At 48.6% G+C, this 20797-nt stretch overlaps 1 protein-coding gene across 1 annotated transcript in view; it reads right to left on the reverse strand.

Annotated features, from left to right (window-relative positions):
* KPNA1 (karyopherin subunit alpha 1) overlaps positions 1–20797 on the reverse strand; it is a 1070482-nt gene that overhangs the window by 254607 nt on the left and 795078 nt on the right. The window contains exon 10 of the mRNA XM_069635818.1: positions 17691–17769. Coding sequence (XP_069491919.1) covers positions 17691–17769 — 79 coding nt within the window. The remainder of the gene's footprint in view (positions 1–17690; positions 17770–20797) is intronic.

Consider the following 20797-nt stretch of genomic DNA (forward strand, 5'->3'; position numbering starts at 1 on the left):
AGTTAAAGGGTCACCTTTCAACTGATGGCAGTGGGTGATGCAGGACGATACCCAGCGTGCCAGACTTTGTTTAGATATATGCTGACCCTTGGTACGGCCAGAGAACGAAATGAATAGCCGGTTTGAGGAGCGGAACTCCTTGGTTCTTTGCAAGTAAAACTTCAACACTCTAGCAACGTCTAGAGAATGTAATGTCTTTTCCGCTTCAGAAGCGTGATTCTGGAAGAAGGTTGGTAAAACAATGCGCTCAGTGAACGACATCTCCGAAAGTACCTTGGGGAGGAACTTCGGGTGAGTCCTTAAGATGACGCGGTCCTTCTGGAACAGAGTAAACGGAGTTTCTGAAGACAAAGCTTGCAACTCACTGATCCTTCTGGCTGAAGTGATGGCTATCAGGAAAGATGTCTTCCAGGACAAGAATTTCATATCGCATCTGCGTATGGGTTCGAAAGGAGGTTGCATGAGGGCTGTTAAGACGGTGTTGAGACTCCAGTCTGGAACTGGTGTAGGTGGATAATTACGCATCAGTCCTTTCAGGAAGGTCTTAACCGCTGGTAAGGAAAGTAAGGCTTGCATCTCCGCGGTTACTGTGTAGGCCGCTATGGCTGACAGATGGACCTTGATAGAGGACAGTGAGAGCCCTGACTTAGCCAGGTGCAACAAGTAGGGCAGAATCTGATCAACCGAGGCCGAGAGGGGATCGATCGCAGAGGTCTCGCACCATTTGGAAAACCTGGTCCATTTCCTGGTGTAGGTAAGTTGCGTGGACGGGGCTCTAGCGGCCCTGATGATATCCCAGCATTCTGATGGTAACTTTAGGTGCATCAGTTTGCGCTGCTCAGGAACCATGCTTTGAGAGACAGGCTCCTCGGGTCGTAGTGGAGGACCTTGCGGTTCTGTTGTGTCAGTAGATATTGATGTGACTTGAGACGAATCGGGGGTCGGCAGGATAGGTGCCTCAGCGTCGGGTACCAGACTTGCCGTGCCCAATCCGGTGCAATAAGAATCAAAGAACAATCCTGTTCTTTTACCCTGCGAAGTACCCTTGACATGAGGGGAATGGGTGGGAAGGCGTAGAGGAACTTCCCCGACCAATCCACTGAGAACGCGTCCCCCAGTGATTGGTGCTCCGGGTATCTTGAAGCAAATCTCTTGCATTTTTTGTTGATCCTGGTGGCAAAAAGGTCGATCTGCGGATGGACCCATAAGGCAAAGATCCGTTGGGTTTCTTTTTCGTCCAGCTCCCACTCGTGTGACGCTGTGTACTCTCTGCTTAGTCTGTCCGCTAGGACATTGTCCACTCCTGGAAGATGCTCTGCCCTGATATGTATCCCGTAGTGCAAGGCCCATGCCCATAGCTGCTGGGCTTCTTGCGACAGGATCTGAGACCTCGTGCCTCCTTGCTTGTTTGTATAGTGCATGGAGGTCGTGTTGTCTGTCTGGACTGTAAGAACTTGACCAGCTATAACCGGTAGGAAAGCTTTCAGCGCTAACCTTACGGCCCTGAGCTCTAACACGTTGATGTGGAGCTGGGACTCTTGTGCCGACCAAGACCCCTTGGTTTGGAGGTCCGCCAGATGAGCGCCCCAGCCTGATAAGGAAGCGTCCGTCCGCAGCAGGAGGGTCGATGTCGGTGCTTGAAACGGCATTCCCTGCAGAAGATTCCTCGGAACATTCCACCATCGAAGGGCCTTGTGCAACGGCGATGGAATCTGGACAATGTCTTCCCAGCATCTGAAAGCTTGTTTACATTGGTGGTCCAGAGCTTCCTGAACCGGTCTCATGCGAAGCCTGCAGTTCGGTATGAGGAATATGCATGATGACATCATGCCCAATAGGGATTTGTAAGAGCGTACGGATGTTGTCTCTTTCTGTAGGAAGTTCGAAGTTGAGCGTAGAATCGCTGCTATTCTTTCTGTGGATGGCCTCACTCTGGGAATGCTGGTGTCGAGTTAGGCTCCCAGGAAGAGAGCTACCTTGCTGGGAACGAGGCAGGACTTTGTCTGGTTTATGGAGAAACCTAACTCTCTTAGGAGGTTGACAGTCCTCGACACTGCCGAGCGAGCCTTTGCAGCGGAACTTGCCTTTATCAGCCAATCGTCCAGGTATGGAAAAACATCCGTTCCTGCCCTCCTGAGACTTGCCGCTACCGGTGCCAAACATTTTGTGAAAACTCTCGGAGCCGATTTTAGCCCGAACGGGAGCACTTGAAACTGAAAGTGGAGCTCTCCCACTGTGAACCTGAGGAACTGTCTGTGCGCTGGATGGATCGGAATATGGAAGTATGCGTCCTCCAAGTCTAAAGTGGCCAAGAAGTCGTGCTTGTTTAACCAAGGTAGCAGCCCTTGTAAAGCTACCATCTTGAATGTTATGCGCTTGATGAATTTGTTGAGTGCCGTCAGGTCCAAGATGGGTCTCCATTGACCGTTTTTCTTTTTGACGAGGAAGAATCGGGAGTAGAAACCTTTTCCCCTCTGAGAATAAGGTACTGGTTCTACTGCTGCCTTCTGGAGCAGTTTTTGCACTTCGGACATGACCTGTCTTAGCATATGCACTCTGCGAGATGTTGGAGGCAGAGAAGGAGGTTGGTCCAGAAATTCTAAGGTGTGACCCTTTCGGATCACCTGCAACACCCATCTGTCCGATGTAATTGACTGCCAGCGCTGGAATAACTGGCTCACCCTTCCCCCCACCGGGGTGTGGTGAAGGGGGGGAGAAAATTGGTCGTCAGTTTTGCTTGCCTTGTGACTTCCCTTGGGCGGAGCCACGTCTGCCTCTATGGGCGTATCTGTTGGATGACTGATATTTATTGTCTTGGTACGTGCCGCCTTGTGCTTTTTGACCATAGGAGGAACGACCGTATCCTCTGAACTTGAAAGATGAACCTCTAAAGGGACGAAAAGACCGATGGTCCTTACTTTTGTCCTTTAAAGAACTGATGGCTCTAGTTGTGTCCGTGTCTGTCTTGATTGCCTTTAAATGGTCGTCTATCTTTTTTCCAAAGAGATCTTGGCCATCAAACGGCATGTCTAATATCTGCGCCTGGACTTCAGGTCTAAAGTTAGTAGCCTTCATCCAGGCCTGCCTTCTGAGCACTGTGCCGTGCGCCATCTGCCTGAAGCCTGATTCGGCCACATAAACCGCTGCGTCGATCATGTGATCCGATGTTGCTTCACCATCCGCGATTATCGATTTTGCCTCCTCCTGGAGCTCCGGTGGTAATTGCTTCGCCAAGTTAGACATGCGGAGCCAAAGCTCGTGATCGAACCTTGCGGTCATGGCCAGCGCATTGCCCGCTCTGATTGTAAGGGATGCAGAAGATGATACTTTCCTGCCCATGGCTTCCAGTTTACGTCCGTCCTTATCCGGTGGTGCCGACAACGATGAGGAGGGGTTGGCGAGTTTCTTTCTGGCCGCCACTGTAACAACCGAGTCTGGTTTCGTATGACCCCTCAAACAAAGCGGTGCCGAATCCGGAGCTTTATATTTCTTTTCTGGCCTGGACACCAACGCCGGAGTCGATAAGGGCGTGGATAGGATCTTGGATCCGGAATCCCAGATGGTATCGAGGAGAGGAATTGTGGTCACTGTCCTCCTTCGTTTGTCCCTGTGCTCATAGAGCACTGATTGCCTTTCCTCTGAAGAAACCTGAATTTTAAACAATTCTGCGGCTTTACCTATAATGGTGTGGAAAGAGACGAGATCATCCGGCGGTGAGGCCTTGCCCGGCGAGTCTCTCCTCCTGGGCTTCTCGACTACGTAGTCATCCCACTCACTGGGTGCGTCGGGCTCCTGTGTTATTTCTCCTTCTTCTGGTTCCGAGAATTCTCCAAAAGGATCCTCCTGCCAGTCTGATACCGAGATGGTGGACGGTACCATCGTAGGATCCACGTCCGGAGATCGCGGTCTGTGCGATGCCTGTGGTGACGGGACTCTTGTAGGTGAAGCACTGTGGGTGCTGCTCCTCGGTCTTCGAGCAGGTGATCTCATCCGTTTTTGCGGTCTACTCCTGTGAGGAGAGCAACCAGATGTGCCTGGAATCGGAGATGACTCTAGGAATAATTCCTGCTTCTAAGGGATTAATCGGGATTTGCTTCTCCCTTTGCCGTTTGTAAAATTCTTCTACAATCCTCTGCACGGATAACATGAGTATCGGGTCATGAGGATATTCGGATTCTCCCGTGGACGGGTGCCAAGGAGGGCTGTATTGTTTCGGTAAGGGACCGATGGACTCTTCCACCACTTCCGCATCAGAGAATTCTTCCTGAAGAATTACATCCGGACGTTCTGCCATGTGCCCCAAAGGTGAAAATTGCTGTACCAATGGTTCAGTCTCAGTATTCTTCTCAATGATATTGCTTTCAATGACAGGAGTTTCAAATGTGGACGGCAGTAATTCCTCCGTAACTGCCGAAATTTGTGGTGCCTCTGAAGGTGTTATGGACGATGCTATCTTCGTCGACGACTGAGATTTTCCCGTCGACGAGGGCTTCGCTGCCGACTGAGATTTTCCCGTCGAAGAGGGCTTCGTCGACGAATGTGGAGTATGTTCCGTGGACGACTGCGTCATGGATGAATGCTTCGTGGACGAGTGGTGTTTCTTGCTCGTCGACGATTGCTTCGTGGTCGACATGTCCGATGACGATGATCTAATTGTCGACGATGTCTTAAGCATCGTCATCGATGATGGTTTCGTCGACGGTATGGCCGATGACGGGCCTTTACCTTTCCCTTCATTCGTGGACGGTTTACCCGCCGACGACTGCCCCCCCCCCCCGTTTTTTGCAAACTCCTCCTTACCTCTGGAGGCAGATTTTGCTGACTTTTTCTGGCTTGGTAAGTCAACCGGAGGCAGAAAGGGTATCAATTCCAGCTTCCTCTTTTTGGACTTGGGAGAGGAACTCCTTTCCACTGAAGAGGCCCTTCTCTTTGAAGTTTGTCTCTCAGATGGAGTGCTGGATTGGACAGGAGCTGTTCTGACAGACTCTTCGTCCGAAGATTGATCCCTGGATTCCAGGTATGAAAGGAGTCTTCTATGCCTGTCATGAAGGGTCTTGGTGGAAAAAGTTCTACAAATCTCACATTTTTTAATGTCATGCGGGTACAGACAATAAATGCAATGCTCGTGGGGGTCTTTGTAGTAAACCAATTTCTTCTTACACCTCGTGCAGTACCTGAACAGGGAAGGCTTCCTGACAGCCTCAGGTGCCTCCATTTCTGAAGAGAAGTTCAGTCGACGATTTTGAGAGGAGAACAACAAGTTTTGTCTCCAAGGGTAATTGAAAACAAAGCCCCTAAGAAGGGGAACAAGATGGAATATATTTTTCCAAATATATTCCACACAAAAGTAGAAAGAATTTGAAAAAGCTCAGAGAGCTTGAGGATTCCCTGTGTCTGTTAGACTGCGGTGAAAAATCTGAAGATGGCTGCCGGGGGCGGAGCTTAAGCCCTGCCACCTCATTGGCTGGGGCCATAAAGGACCAAAGTGAGGTGGAGGGACTACACAATGAAATGGCTCATAGGCCATAATGGGCTATGTACATGCACTGCTAGGTAGCAGTGTGTATATATTTTTTTTTAAAAAATAAAAAAAAAAAAATGTATTATTAAATTTATCACCGAGGATTCCCAGTCTGACGACGGGGAATATTCAAGCATCTGAATCTATGAAAGATCCAATGCTGGAGAAAGTAGCGACTACTAGCCATATTCTTACTGGCTGCCTGGCCTTAATGACGTTTTATATTAAAGGTTATAGTAATCTTGTCATCCATTTCAAAACAGATTGAATCAGATCAATTTTGGAACACCCTTTACAGTGTTGAATCAGTGATCGTGACATATGCAGCTTTTTTTAAAAAATGTATTTGGCAAGGGTTTTTAAAATTGCTTTGAAATCATTTTGTATTCAATATTTTTAGGGAACCAATTGAGTACACATGTTTTTAATGACACTTGCAAGCATGGTTTTATTAGGATTTCAACCTTCGCTCGTAAAATGAAGTATTGTAAAATCGTATCTATTTGTATGTTTATTTTTACACGTGCTTAAAGCCTGTTGAATAGCCAAACGCACAATAAAGAATATGTATATTATTCTTTTTAATGACAGAACTTTACAGTTTTTGATGCAGTGTGTTTTAGAAGCTTCTATTCACTACAAGAAGAGTAAACAATGTATTAAAGGTAAGATACTTTACAAATCTGTAATCTGGAATACCAGAGGAAGCAAGGCAGCATTTGTAGGTGTGTTTCTGTGTTCAAAGACTGTATGCCTGGACACAGTTAAGATTCAACATAAAACTTCAGAGAAGTCATATCCTGAAACTAAAAAGGGGTTACTTCTGAAGATCTGTTTTTAAAGAAAAAACCTTGAGCCAAAAGTCCACATTTTCAAAATACCTCTTAGCAGAAGCAGAGGGAATTCAGATCTCCAGAGACAAAGCTGTGAATCTGAACCGTTATTGTGTCCACTTCCCCTTTCCCTTGTGGGTGTTTTGGGCTCAGACGTTCTTGAATCTGGTTGAGTGCGTAACACCTTGGAGGGAGTGTGCGGTTTAGCAGCGCCTGTGGACATCTTGTGAAAACGCTGACCTGACCAGAAGAGATCTTTCAGCCTGAGGTATCCAATTAGGATTATACTGTGGAAATCTGGCTTTGTGTGACCTCCTCAAAGAGGGTGTAACTTGCACTTTTTATCCAGAATAGCATAGTCTAGTGTCCGGTATGAGGAGTTTTTAATTATCTTGTTGCTATATCCCAACTCTCTTGTAACAATGGCATCGTTTGCTGTTATTGTTTTCTCTCTTCTATGAGAAGAGGCCCTATTTTCAATAGGAACTGCTAAACCAAAGAAAGTTGCACTTTACCTAATCATAGCTATATTGTTTGATTTGTCTTGATAGTCTCTTAGGAAGATTTCTCCATCTTGAAGTGCATGGACATTATCTCCCTTGCATGGGTTGCTAGCATCATCCTGCCCTTGACCATAAGATTCCCACTTATGTTCATTACAGACATACCAGTCTTGCAAGTCTTTCTTCCAGGATAGACTTACAAGGAATAGTGTTCGTCCATAAATAAGTTACCAGCATGGCAAGCGGACGTGAAACCAATGGTTTTGGGAGAAGTCTTAACCTGAATGCTGGGGTAATTCCCTCTCTGAAGAGCTTTCCTCTTAATCCTTAGCCGTGGGATGTATGCACACCATCTTCTCTGTTGATTCACTTCACTTTCCTGAATCACCATATTGAGTTACCATTCTCTTCAGCAATGAAGCAACTGTTGGTTCATAGTCGTCTTCATGTGAATGCCTCATTTGTCATATCATCCAGCATGACTGTCCTCTATTACGGCCGACCTTAAAACCTATTGGGTAATAAATGACCTTGGGGGCGTAGAGGACACACCTTTGTTTGTTTATTATTTGATAATGCGCACCAAACCCTTGGGTAGCTGGGCGCAGCAGTACAAGAAGTCTCAAAGCTTAGTTACAGTGCTTGTCGCAAGCATGTACATGCATACATACATACATACAATACAGTGCATATAATTGCATGTCAAGGAACATCTAAGTATACATGCATGCAGTACAGTACATATAGCATATGCTTTATGGGCATACCTGCAACCCGGGGATGCATATAAAGCTGCATGGTCAGGTGCAATGGTTGCGATAGTCATGTCTGGTGGGTCAAGTAGCAATTGGGATAAAGGTGGAACGGTTATGAGTCGTTGATGCAAAGCCATTGGAGTACATTATGTCTAAATTTGGCGCAAGGTTGTGGTAGTCTGAGGTCAAGTGGGAGCGTAATCCACGAATGCGCTGCTTTAACTGGGAAGCTGGTTCCTCCCGCTGTGGACGGTTTAAATCTAGGAATCTCAAGCATAGATGTGTTGGCAGATCTGGTGGGTCGGGTGGCTGTTCTCCTAGTGACTTTTTCTGATAAGTAGGGTGGAGCTAGATTGTTCAGACATTTGGAAGTGAGAGACTGTTTTGAGGAAAATTCTGTCCTTTATTTTTAACCAGCGAGTCTTTTTCTGAATTTGGTGGTATGCTCTTTGTAGGGGATATTCAACGCTGCTCTCAAGGCATTATTTTGCAATCTTTGAAGTTTGTCTGTGACATACGTGTTGGCTCCTGAGTACAGGGAGTTGCAGTAATCTAATATGGACATTATGAGAGCATTGGCCAGGGTAATAAAGCTAGCCCTGGAGAGAAACGGTCTGGAGGCTCGGATAAGTTTGCAGATATAGGCTGTTGTGGAGGCAAGGGAGTTGACTTGCTTCTTGAGGGCAAGAGAGTAATCCAGGTAGAATCCTAGGGTTTTTACCACGGGCATCACATTGATGATATTATTGTCAATGTTGAAGGAAGGGGTAGTTCGTGCTTCGTTTTTTTAGATTGGTGTCAGAACCTAGGATCAGTATCTCAGTTTTGTCGTCATCCATGCCTGAATGAGGATGTATATTTTGTTCACCAAGGCCGAGTCTGCTTCGAAGTTGCCCGAAAGGGGTATGAGGATCTGGGTGTCATCTGCATAGTTAGTGTAGGTGACGCCCATTCTGTCCAACTTGTCGAACAATGGTTTGGTGAAAATGTTGTACATAGTGGGAGAGACACAGGACCCCTGTGGGACTCCGCAGGTTATTTGGATGGGATCAGCGGAGGTTGAGGTGGAGAAGACTCTCATAGTCCGGTTAGCTAGAAAGGATTGGACCCAGGCTATGGCCTCCCCTGTGAAGTTGGCGGCAAGCCTAAGATGGTTGCATAAGACAGCATGATCCACCAAGTCGAAGGCTGCCGACAAGTCCAGTAGAAGTAGCAGAGCTGTTTTTCCGTTATCCTTTAGCTCCTCGATTTGTGTCTTGAGATCTAGAAGGGCTGTTTCAGTGCCATGGAGGGGGCGGAAGCCCGATTGCCATGAGCCTAATAGGTAATTGTCTTCCAGATATTCCTGAATTTGTAAATGGGCAGCTCTGTCAATAATTTTGAGTAGGAAAGGCACTGTGGTGATAGGTCTGTAGTTGGTTGGGATGGAGGGATCAAAGGTTTGTTTAAGTAGGGGCAGGACCCAGGATTCTTTCAGATTGGTAGGTACTGGTAGACATGTCCATCCGAAAGCCTAAGACATCCCTTAAAATGCTCTTGTGCTTGTACACCCTTTGATTTGCCCTTTCTTGACCCAGTTGATGTCAAGTTGACTGCGTCGTAAACAGCTTGTGGCATGTCCATGTCAAAGATTTTTCAGTTAACAACTTGCCCGTTAACTACTTTATGTTGCGGGTCACATGGATGACTAGGACCTTTCTAGTAAAGCATGCTGCATGGAGTCTTGCTTGCCTGAAGATGTTATTAACCAAACAATTGGTGATTATTTGTTTTGTACTCGAATTAGCCCTTGGGGATTTCTTGTTTAAAGGCAGACCCATAGTTGATTTCCATCATTTTGCCAGTGACAGTGCTATGGTGTCCCTGCTAATGATTAGCATTTGTCCTTATGCCCTGTTCCCTTGTGACCTTTATTCTGCACATATCCAAACACTTCCACCAGGGCGCGGTTCTATTCCGGATCCCCCCGCCCCCCCCAACCTCCCACAGATGGCACTCCTCCGATGGAGCCCTTTTCTTCTTGGGATGGATGCATTTGAGTTTTATCCTGTGTTGGGTAGAGTTCTACCAGTCAACCACAGTGTCACAGGTTTATAAAAAGTTGCTGACGGCGATCCTTAAGTGTAATTTGTGAAAATGACTTCGATGTCACAATCTTCAGGAACATGATCCTGATGAAGATAGTTTAAAGTCTTCATGTGGGTCCTCCAGCGATCTTTCCTTTTCGCCGAAGGATATGCATTCTGTAAAAAAGATCTTTTGCATTTGGGAGGTGCTCGCCGGCAGTCTAATTTCGATAAAAGATGCCATGGCTTGCCAATTTGATTAGAAAAAACCCCAATGGGTCAAAGTTCTATAACCAATATGGGAAGCATTAGAAAATAGTAAATATTTAGAAATGCATGTAGAAGGGGGCGTGACTTGGAGCCAGGGCGGACGGACAGGCTCTGTAAGAGCTCCCGACCGAAGCCACGCAGCCTTCGATAATGCCCCAGTGAGAGCGCACCCGTCTGAATGGAAAACGCAGCACCCGGCTGCGGAGGTGAAGAAGCACATCTGGCTCGATTCGTGAGCCCCTTCGAGGATCCCGAGATCTGCCCGACCCAAGAGCGTACTGCCCCCAAGGGCAAGATGGCCACCGGCTACATGTCGACCTGCACCCCAGGAACCGGGTGCCTCCGAGAGCAAGCGACGAACCCCCCGAGCCGCCCCCACTAGCGAAACAGCAAATATCTGCAGCTCTGTGGCCTCCGGCCTGCTGGCAGCGATCCCGGCCCCGGTGCGATCCGTGGGCTGACCCCCTCCGAGGTCACAGACTGCCGCGCAGCCTAGCAGTGCGGTGCTGGCAGCGCCCTCCACCTCCTTGAAGCCGTTCCGGAGTGCCTGTGACCAGCTCTGACCCCATCTATCAGCACTACGAGGTCCCGCGTCGGCGGTGCTGCGCTGAGCATAGGCCAGGGTAAGCAGCCAAGGCAGCCTGCCGTGGCGCACCCTGCCCCCCCAGCAACCAGCGCACTGAGTTCCCGCCAGGCAACGCCGCCGGCCATCCGCCGAAAAGACACAGCTGTCTGCCCCGGGGGCCCATGGAGAACTCTGGAACCCTGACGGCCCCGCTTGCGGTCAACTTGACGAATTGAGCGGGGGGATAGGGCGACCCGTGGCGTGGGGACTAAGCTGGAGAGCCTTAGCGCCTGTTGCCCCACACTGGACCCACCGCTGCTCTTCAGCCACCTGCGGGCCACGTCCAGGGAGAGCCGCTGGGGTCAGTCCAGATCCCGGCCTCCCCCTCTGAGATCACTCTCCACCCCGCCCCAGCTGTGGAATCCCTGTGCGGCCAGCTATCTCAGCAAGATCTCCAGGGGCGCAGTCTAGTTGCCCCCCCCTCCACGAGACAGACTCCAGCAGGAATATCAGCCCTGGACCCCCATTTACCAACCCTAATCTACAGCTCCCCCACTAGCGACTGCACCCGCTGGCACAGGTACTCTGGCTGCCCCGGAGCCAATCCTCCGCCCCCATCTCCAAACTGCCCCCGCACCTTTCATATTAGGGGCTGTGCATTCTCTTCTGCGTCCAAAGCAATTTACTACTCAGGAACCCAAAGGGACAAAGGTAAGGCGGCACCGGCCGCGGCCGCGCTGGTAGGGGGAACACACGTGGACACTTGAAACTCGGCCCTATCGGAGGGCCCGGAGCAAGCAATCTGGACTCAGGTTCGACCCAAGTAGAAGCCCTCGGGGTAGCCACTCCACCTACAGGAGAGTTGCATTTACAGCGGAACTGGAACTGCCAGCCTAAGCAATCTGGGCAGCGCCTTCCCTCAGAGCCCATACCAGTCGGCCCTAAGTGGGTCTACAACCGAGCTCCCCCTAGGGGCAACTGTCTTCTGCCAACCCCGATTTACCTACATTATATCAGGCACCCCACAAGGTGCAATAAGCAACCAGAAACTGATTTGAGTGCCCTCCGGGATCCCACCGAGCCAGGGCTCTCGCCACGCATCATCATGTCAAGGAACACCAAGCCATCCAAGGAAACAGACATTGCAGCACTGCTAACCACGCCAATAGAGAAATCCAAAAAAGGGGAGCGCACCGGGGCGCAGCAGCAGGTTCCCCCCGGCGATATCCCAAGAGCCGTCGACGAAAGCAGTTACTAAGCCAGATCTTCAGGACCTCCTCGCAGCCATCACCAAGGAATACCAAAGGGGGAGGGATGAAGTAAAAAGCAAAATCACATCCCTTGGCAAAAAAGAGTAGGTGAAATTGAGGTGAGGACAGCCGAAATAGAAACTACCATCTGTGAACAGAACTTTGATATTGGGATCAGTTCTGACAGGATCGCAGCCCTGGAAGCCAGATGTGAGGCCCTTGAATCCAAGCAGAAGGACGCAGAAAACACGTCGAGGCGCAACATCCGCCTGAGGGGGATTCCCATTTCGGTCCCCGACGGCGATCTGGACCACTACGTGAAAGACCTGTTCCGCTTCATCATAATTCTCCCGGACGAGGCCCCCCCTGGAGCTTGATAAGCGTGAATAGGATCCCGGCGAGATAAAACTCCACCTCTCCCCCAGATGTCCTGGCCCGCGTGCACTTCTTCCAAATTAAGGAGGAGATAATGCGTGAAGCCCAAAGCTCAGCTGGAATCCAATTTAGAGACGCTTCGATATCTCTGTACCAGGACCTGGCGTCCTCAACCCTGGCGAAACAGAAAGCCCCGAAACCAATGGCAGAATGGCTCAGCGAGAAGAACATAACTTACCAGTCGAGCTTCCCTACAGCCTTGACCTTTATCTGGGAGGGAAAACCACATCTGATCTCCTCCCCAAAGGAAGCAGAAAACCTCATGAACCTCGAAGCCAGGAACGAGGAGCCCGACAAAGTTGCACCTGACCCTGGAGCTGCCAGGCGGGAACACAAACTCATGGTCCCGAATCGAGAGACGCCGCAGAACACGCGGGCCTCCCTCCAAGAGCAAAAAAGTGAACATCGATAAGATGTGTCACGGGATAACTCAAAATTCCACAAGGACGGTTCCAGAGAAGCACTGCAATGGATCCTTAACCAAATTGTAATCAGATTTCACACTACTGGGTAAATCTCTCACTACGCCAGAAACATGAGGCGCAGTCGCCTCCCACCTAGTTGGCTGCGTTGGCCCGGTCATAGGCCCCGTTGGTCAAAGGCTGGACCGCAAGACCATGTTTTTGTTTAAAGTGGGTAGATGGAGTTGTGGAGACAGGAAGCCCCCTCAGCAGGAGCTTGAGCCCCCAATAATCAAGCTGTGTTACAAGGCACGAGTAGCAACATGGGGGCTACCCCTGGTAACAACCATACTCGAGCCTTATGGCGACTCTGGATAGGGTAATCACCATGGTGACCTGGAATGTTCAAGGCCTGAACGCACCTGGCAAGAGGAAATCAGTGGAACGGAAACTCTCACAATTGTCTGCGGACATCATCTGTCTACAGGAAATGCACCTAGTGGCGGCCGAACATCGGATATCTTTCCTCCGTTACCCAAAATGCTACTTCGCCTCCTTCAACCAGAAAAAGAGAGGGGTGGCCATTCTCCTCAGCTGCGACCTCCCACTGAATCAGATCACAGTCAAAAGGGATCCAGAAGGCCACCATCTGCTACTGAAAGGCCTACTCGTGGATCTCCCAGTCACCCTATCAGCGATCTACTGCCCGAACAGTGCCCAAGACCGCTTCCATCGCAACCTGCTCCCAAAGTTACGGCCTTCTCCAAGGGCCATCTTCTAATTGGTGGAGACTTCAACTTGACTCCAGACCCTGCTCTAGATAAGTCACTTCCCCCGTCCAGAGAGGATTACATTAAGGCTCTGGCCATGGCGGAGTTCTTACGGGAAACTGGAACCGTTGACGCCTGGCGGCTGTTCAGCAAGAAGGTAAGGGATTACTCTTTCTTCTCGCACGTCCACAGAGGCCACTCACGAATCGACCTGCTGCTGACATCCAGCGAGCCATTCCCTTGCATAGAAAATATCCAAATCGGCCTACAAGCCATCTCAGACCACGCGCCAGTCGTTATGCGCCTGCGGACCTGGGGAATGCCAGAAACACTGAGATGGGCCTGGAAGCTACAGGACCAGACCCTGGCGGACAACTCCTCCAGGGCGGAAATAGCTGAGGAACTCACTATTTTGCGGAGAACACGTCTGAGGAAACCCCAAAAGCAGTAGTCTGGGACGCCATGAAACCAGTGATCCGTGGGGTGGCGATCAACTGCGCAACAAGGCTCAAGAGGCTCCACCAACTACAGCAAGACAAGCTGGAGAAAAGGGTTAAGGAGCTGGAGGATGCCTTCAAAAAGCATCAAGCCAAGGCACCTGGCCGTGATCTCAAAAGAGCGAAGTCTGCATTGGAAATGCACCTGGCAGACCGCTCGGCCAAGGTCCTGTCTTACACAAAACAATTTTATTATCTGAACAGCAACAAAGCGAACCGCCTTCTGGTGTACAAGCTGAATAAAATACACTCGCGAAACAACATCCAATGCCTGGCTGACCCGAACGGCAACCTTCGATATACAAAGCCGGAAATCCTCGACCTTATGACAACACAGGGAAACCATGTTCGGACCCCCAACATCCAAATTGGCGCAAGTGAACTTCCTAGCGCCCGCCCAAGGGACGCCACCACATCTGCATTTGGAAACACTGGAATGCCCAATTACAGCGGAAGAAGTAGGTGACACAATCCGTTCACTAAAAAACACAGTCCCGGGCCCGGGCGGCTTCACCGCCCAGTTTTACAAAAAATAAACCAACATCTTATCTCCCCAGCTAGCGGCTCTATTCAACTCCTTCCTCGAAACGGGTACCACAACCCCGTCAATGGAAGAGTCGGTGACGATCCTCATCCCTAAGCCAGGGAAAGACTGGACCCAGTGCACCTAATACAGACCCATCACCTTGCTACACAACGACGCCAAGCTGTTTGCAAAGATCCTGGCAAATAGACTAGCTCCAGCTCTCCCAAGCATCATTCACCCGGCCCAAACCGGGTTCAACCCGGGCCGCAGCACACACGACAACATCAGGCGTACGCGCAACATAATCGAATCAGCTAACAGAACGGGATCGGAACTCATAATCATGTCACTCGATGCACAAAAAGCCTTCGACAGACTGGATTGGGGCTATATTCAGGAGACGCTGCGCCATTACAAATTTGCCCCAAACTTCCCTATCCAATTACCAACACCCCTCTAAATTCCTCAGCGTGAACGGGAGCAAGTCCGAAAGAAGAAACATCACAAGAGGATCCAGGCAGGGCTACCCCCTGTGCCCCCTCATTCATGCTCTCGATGGAGCTCTTCGCAGATAGAATTCGCGCGAACCCAAGGGTCCACAGCCTCTCGATCGGCGGAGAGTCCTACGAAGTATCCCTGTACGCAGAAGACGTACTCCTGACAACCACTCAAGCATAAGAATCCATGCAAACCGTCTGGCAGGAATTAGAGCAGTTCAAAGAAGCAGCTGGATTCCAAGTAAACTTCACGAAATCGGCAGCAATGAGTGTCAACATGCAGAAGAAACGCAGGGCCTCCCTAGGGGCCAAATACCCGATCCCATGGGTAGAGCGGCACCTCACCTACTTAGGCGTCCAGGTTCCAAAGAAACCGGAAAGTATCTACAAAATGAATTTCCGTCCATTATTTGCAGATCTCCGAAAGGACCTGGTCAGATGTCAAACGCAGGAAATCTCTTGGTTAGAAAGGATCACCGCTTCAAAATGAATCTAATCCCAAGACTAATATACAACTGCCTGGCCCTCCCAGTAACGATCCACAAGAAAGCTATCCACAAACTACAAACTGACATCCTAAAATTTGTCTGGGAAGGGAAGAAGCCGAGGACACCAAAGCACATCATGCTCCGAGGTACAGCATTGGGCGGCCTAGGGGTCGCACACATTGGCAGGTACTGCCTGGCGGCCCGACTCTCCCACGCCTTTGCGTGTAACCAGCAGGACCCCCGACCTCGTTGGCTGACATCAGAGGACAACTGGTGCCTGACGCCAATAGAAGGCCTTCCCCACATCAGCAGCCCTGCCTGCCCCTCCAACAAGGAACCCCTAACAGCAACAAAAAACACTGTGGCAAGCTGGAGGAGAGCAGCCCTCCAATGGAACCGTAGAACCATGATGGGCCCGCTAACTCCCATCTGGGACAATCCGGATTTCTCCCCAGGCATCTCCCCGAACAGCTTCGGCAAATGGAGAGCAGGAAATCTGCGTGTCATCGCGGACTTCTTCGAAAGCGGCAACCCGCTGGACTTTGAAGCCTGCAAAACCAAATTCCTAGTCCCTGAAAATGAAAGGTTCCGATACACACAACTTACGCACTGGCTGTCAAACGAAGAAGTTAAACTAAGGGGAAGCAGAGAACTATCGGCCCTTGAGAAAACCCTTACTGCCACCCCTCCTAAAGGCAAGGTGGCTACCCTGTACAGGCTCCTGGATAGAACGGACCCAAACAAGAAAGAGCCCTACATGTTAAAGTGGGAAGAGGACATCGGCAGAGAAATTGATCCTGAGGAATGGAACTGAATCTGGTCCCGCACACACAAGAGCTCCAAATGCGTAACCAACAAGGAAGGAGCCTTTAAAGTATGTTATAGATGGTACCGAACCCCTGCGATCCTCAACAAATGCAACCCCTCAATTTCTTCGTACTGCTGGAGAGGATGCTCTGTCAAAGGTACGCTTTTCCACCTACTGTGGACCTGCCCTAAAGAAGCCCAATTCTGGCGGAAGGCCCTCGACCAAATCAAACTAATCACAGGCCCCTGGTACCCTGGAATAGTCCTGCTGGGAGCAACAGGCGAAGGCCGATTCCCTCTAACCGGCCGCCTAGCGGATCTTTGTTCGCATCTCCTAACAGCAGCAAAAATATCAATCGCCAGGCTCTGCAAACATCCCGACGGACCTTCAATCCCAATGTGGTGGACCAAATGCTGGGAGATAGTGGCAGCAGAAAAGTCACTGCAGTGCGCTTCGACAATAGAAGTAAATTCCTCCAAATCTGGGCCCCATTCCTAGATTACATGCAACAATTCCCGGGAGTGGCAAGACAGCCCCCAACCCTACGCTGGATGGAGAAGCTCGAATAAAGACCCCCGGCGGAGGCGAAATGAAAGCATACCCCCGAGACCATACCATCTCGGATAATTGGCCACCTTCCTTGTCACCTACCGAACCTTGACCCAGGGGCCAGCCCCCGCTCCCAAATACTGCAGCGGGAAGAGACTCCCGTTACGGCTTACTGTGAAAACTGATGCTCCCTTATCTCCCCTCATCCCCCTCCCACTGTCTCCCTTTGAACTTTAGTTCTGTTTAACCTGTTGATTGAAATGAAGCTTCAATATTGCTTCAGTTCCAATAGCTCACTGGAAGCGGTACGCTTCTTAATTTCTGTTCGTTACTTTAGCATAATAATAAAGTTTGTTGAAAAAAAAGAAATGCATGTAGAAAACTTAAAACTGGACCTTTAAATTATGTCGTCCTTACTAGAACACTGTGGAAGAAAAAGTTAAGATATGGTCGTAGGGAAGGGGCTCTGGCTAACAAACTCATTGGTTAGATGCTGTATGTACACCAACATGGTTAAATTACTAAAGTTAAGTTCCTGGTTGTAATTCTGTTAATTATGTACCTGATGATTCCCGGCTGGACTATGGGGAATAATTAGAAGCATGGGAAGCTATCTATTAAAGATCCAATGCTGGAGAACCACATTTATTTTGTAATGCCAAACTAGAAAAAAAGAGTTAGAAGTAAAAATACTCTGCGGTACAAATTCATTTCAGAGGAAAAGGAAAAATGCTTTTCTGACCTGCCTATCGATGTGACAGTAACATGTGGCACTGGTTATTATATTTACAGTGTCACGGTTGTGGCGGAAACACTTGAAATGACAGAAATCATCTAGACAGGTTTTTCCAGGTGTGCCTACTGCAAAGACAGTTCCTAACCTGACGTAAAGACGGGCTAAGCGGTCTAATGACAAACAAGCCTGTGATGAATGAATCCACCAACCCATGTCATACCTGTGTCTGTACATCATCTCCAGTGACAATATTTCCCACGGCTCGCAAGGCAGGAGAAACCACTTTGTAATCAGTGTGCCTGTAAAACAAACATGTAATTTAAACAAGGAACCATCTTGCATCTCAAATATTTGGCAGTGAATTTATCTCAGATGAGCTCTGCAATAGGCGTCTCACACAATGACTGATCAATATTGACAAAATAAGAACATTTAACAGTGGTGCAAACCTCTAATTGAAAACTGAACATGTGAGAAAGAGAAGCATTACCTCCAACAGTGCTTTCTGGGAACTGCGAGGGTGAGGAATGTTGCTGCCTACAAAGGTCTTTGTGGCATGTGTCAGTATGGGTTTTGTGTTTAATGGTGCTCTTTAGTTTTAGATGTCAATAGTTTAAATTATACACTAACTGCAGATATGTTAATGTTCTTGGTTTGCGGACACAAATGGTGTTCTTCTCCCCTTGGCCACTGCATTCTCTGCATGCAGCCAGCGTTTAGGTTATGCTTAGACATAAAATGTTGAATTAGCTTTCATTTCAGGGCAGAGTTCATGCCATCATATGTGAGCCAGGCTTAACGAAGCAAAAATGATGTCTTTCTTCTTCTCTTAGGCACACTTTGATAAACACAGCAACAATGGCACATGATCTGAGGTCTCAACAAAAAATGTATTCGGACTCGGCTAAAAAGCCTCCATTATTATACCCATGATCGTGAATGCAAACTCTAGCTTGCTCTGAATGTGAAAAAACAGAAAAGATGCACGAATATAATAACTATTCAAAAATATGTGCATAAATCACAACAAACAATGCCAAAAACAAGACGTTTAAAAGGAAGAGGTTATGAGCAAAAACAATATTACAAATTCAACCTTTTAAGATCCTATAAAGACATGGCTATGACATGTGCGAACAATTAAACTTTTAGCGATTCATACGCTTATAGTATTTCTCCATAACGAAAAAATGTACCTTCAGAAATTTCCGGAACTCCTAATCCTTGCGCCCCATCTTTTACTACTGGTTAGGATAGCCTGGATGTGGGAAAAAAAAATTGCCCTAAAAGAATGCTGTAGTTTGAAGGCATTTGGAATGAGGTTAGGTACGCGCAAGTATTCCTCTGCGTAACTGTGCCCATCAACAGACACCGCCCAATTCCACTGATTGTCGTAACACAGCATATGCTTATAGAGGGATAGCTAGGAAAGCATTGTGAAGGAGGGAGAGCGAGGAATAGGAGTACCAGAATGACCATGTAGCCCATTCATTCACACGCCAGCATCTTACTCTCCCTCCTTTCAACTGGTTGGGACGTCACACTCTGCAGATAGATGGCAAGGGGTTGAGGAGACTAGACTGCACATGCCTGCCCAGGGTTCAATTAAAAAGGTTGCACAATAGTTGCTGGCCAAAGAGCATCAGTCCATGACGACACATCCGAAGAACAGGGCCCGATAAAGGCAAAAGGAGTATCCCAGATAGCAGCCCTAGAATGGGGACATGTTTCTGCAAGGCTACCGATGCTGCCCCAGGTCTCGTAGAAGGAGCTTAATATTTCAGGAATATGGAGACCAGTACGTTCGCAAGACTTAGAAATACAGGATACTATCAATCTACGGATGGTAGCTTTGCCTCCTATGTTCCCAGGGGAAAGGCCGGTGTAAATAATGAGCAGTCTGAAATTGTGAAAAACTTAGTTCTCTCCATGTAGAACTTCAAAGTTTTGGCCACATCAAGATTGTGCCAAATCTCCACTGCTGAAGAAGCAGTAGGTCTAGGGTGGAAGACCAGCAAAACAATCACCGATTTAAATCTTGGGAAGGAAAGATTACATAGTACAGAGGACGACCTCTCTATGGAAGACAATATAAGGATATTTGAAAGAAAAAGCCTGAAACTCGCTCAACCATCCTCGCGCAGGTAACGGTCACCTAAAAGGCTGTTTTCCACATGAGAAGGTCCAGTTATAAAAAAATAAGGGTTGAAATGTCCTACACATAATGGCAGCCAGAAAACCATTAAGGTCCTACTAAGGAGGAGGCTCCCTGAAGGGGTGAATATGAAGCTCCTCAAAATGATGCTTTGCAATCTCATCCCAAGTAGAAAACCCTCGTCGGGAGAATTAAGGAAGGCAGTTATGGCAGACAATGCTTACAGGATTGAACCCGAATGCCAGCATCTCCTAAAACATAAAGGACCAAACCTTGTCCAATGAGGCCTTAAGTGGATTGTGGTCCTTCGACAGACAAGCAAAAAGACATTTACACTTATATTGGCTCTTTGTAGAATCCGTCCTGGGTGCAGAACTGCATCTCCCTGCTGTACTACCATACCTCAGGTTCTTGGGAGTAGGTGGGGGTCAGAAAACCTTGTTTGTGGTAAGGAGCCACCAAAATTAGGCTGCAACTGAGCGTCTCCATGAAGGTTTGCAGAGTCCAGCGATTTGCAGGAAAGGGAGGAAACCGTGTAAAGAAACAGTCCAGACCAATACCAGCTGAAGTCTCCTAGGGGCGGAGATCCAACCCCTGACCAGAGGCACACTCCCGACAGACTGTTGCTCTCTGCCCCAAACAAGTTCACTGATGGATGTCACAATTTCTGAAAAAATGGAAGGACATGTTCGACTCCCCTTCATGGGTTGCATGAAAGAGCCTGCTCCAGGAGTCCACTTTCACATTGTTCTCCTCATGCAGATGTCATGCAACAGGATGAACCTGGTTCAGAAGGCACCACTCCCAAAGCTTGCAGGCTAAAAAGGCACAAAGAGCGAGATTTACTTTCTCCTGGGCTGAGGAGATAGATCAAGGCTGCAATGTTGTCCATGAACACCACAACCACTTTCCTGTGGAGGGAAGAAAGACGAGGCCCAGAAACTTGGCACTCAATTCCAAGAAGGTTAATTAAAGAAGCCTCTCCTAAATGCTCCACAAAAAGTCTGGTGGTTTTGGCAGTGGCCTCCCCACCCTGAGAGGGAGGAGTCTGGCCACACATGTGAGAAGGGGAAATTCCTGAAGAGGCTCTCTTCCAAAGTCCACTACTCTGGATTTTTTTTATGATGGAAGTATTTTCATGGACTAAGGGTTCGACGGTTGGTCGCAGTTTG

The sequence above is a fragment of the Ambystoma mexicanum genome, chromosome 7p, assembly GCF_040938575.1.
Source record: "Ambystoma mexicanum isolate Mex_15411 chromosome 7p, UKY_AmexF1_1, whole genome shotgun sequence".
In the NCBI taxonomy this organism is placed as follows: Eukaryota; Metazoa; Chordata; class Amphibia; order Caudata; family Ambystomatidae; genus Ambystoma; species Ambystoma mexicanum.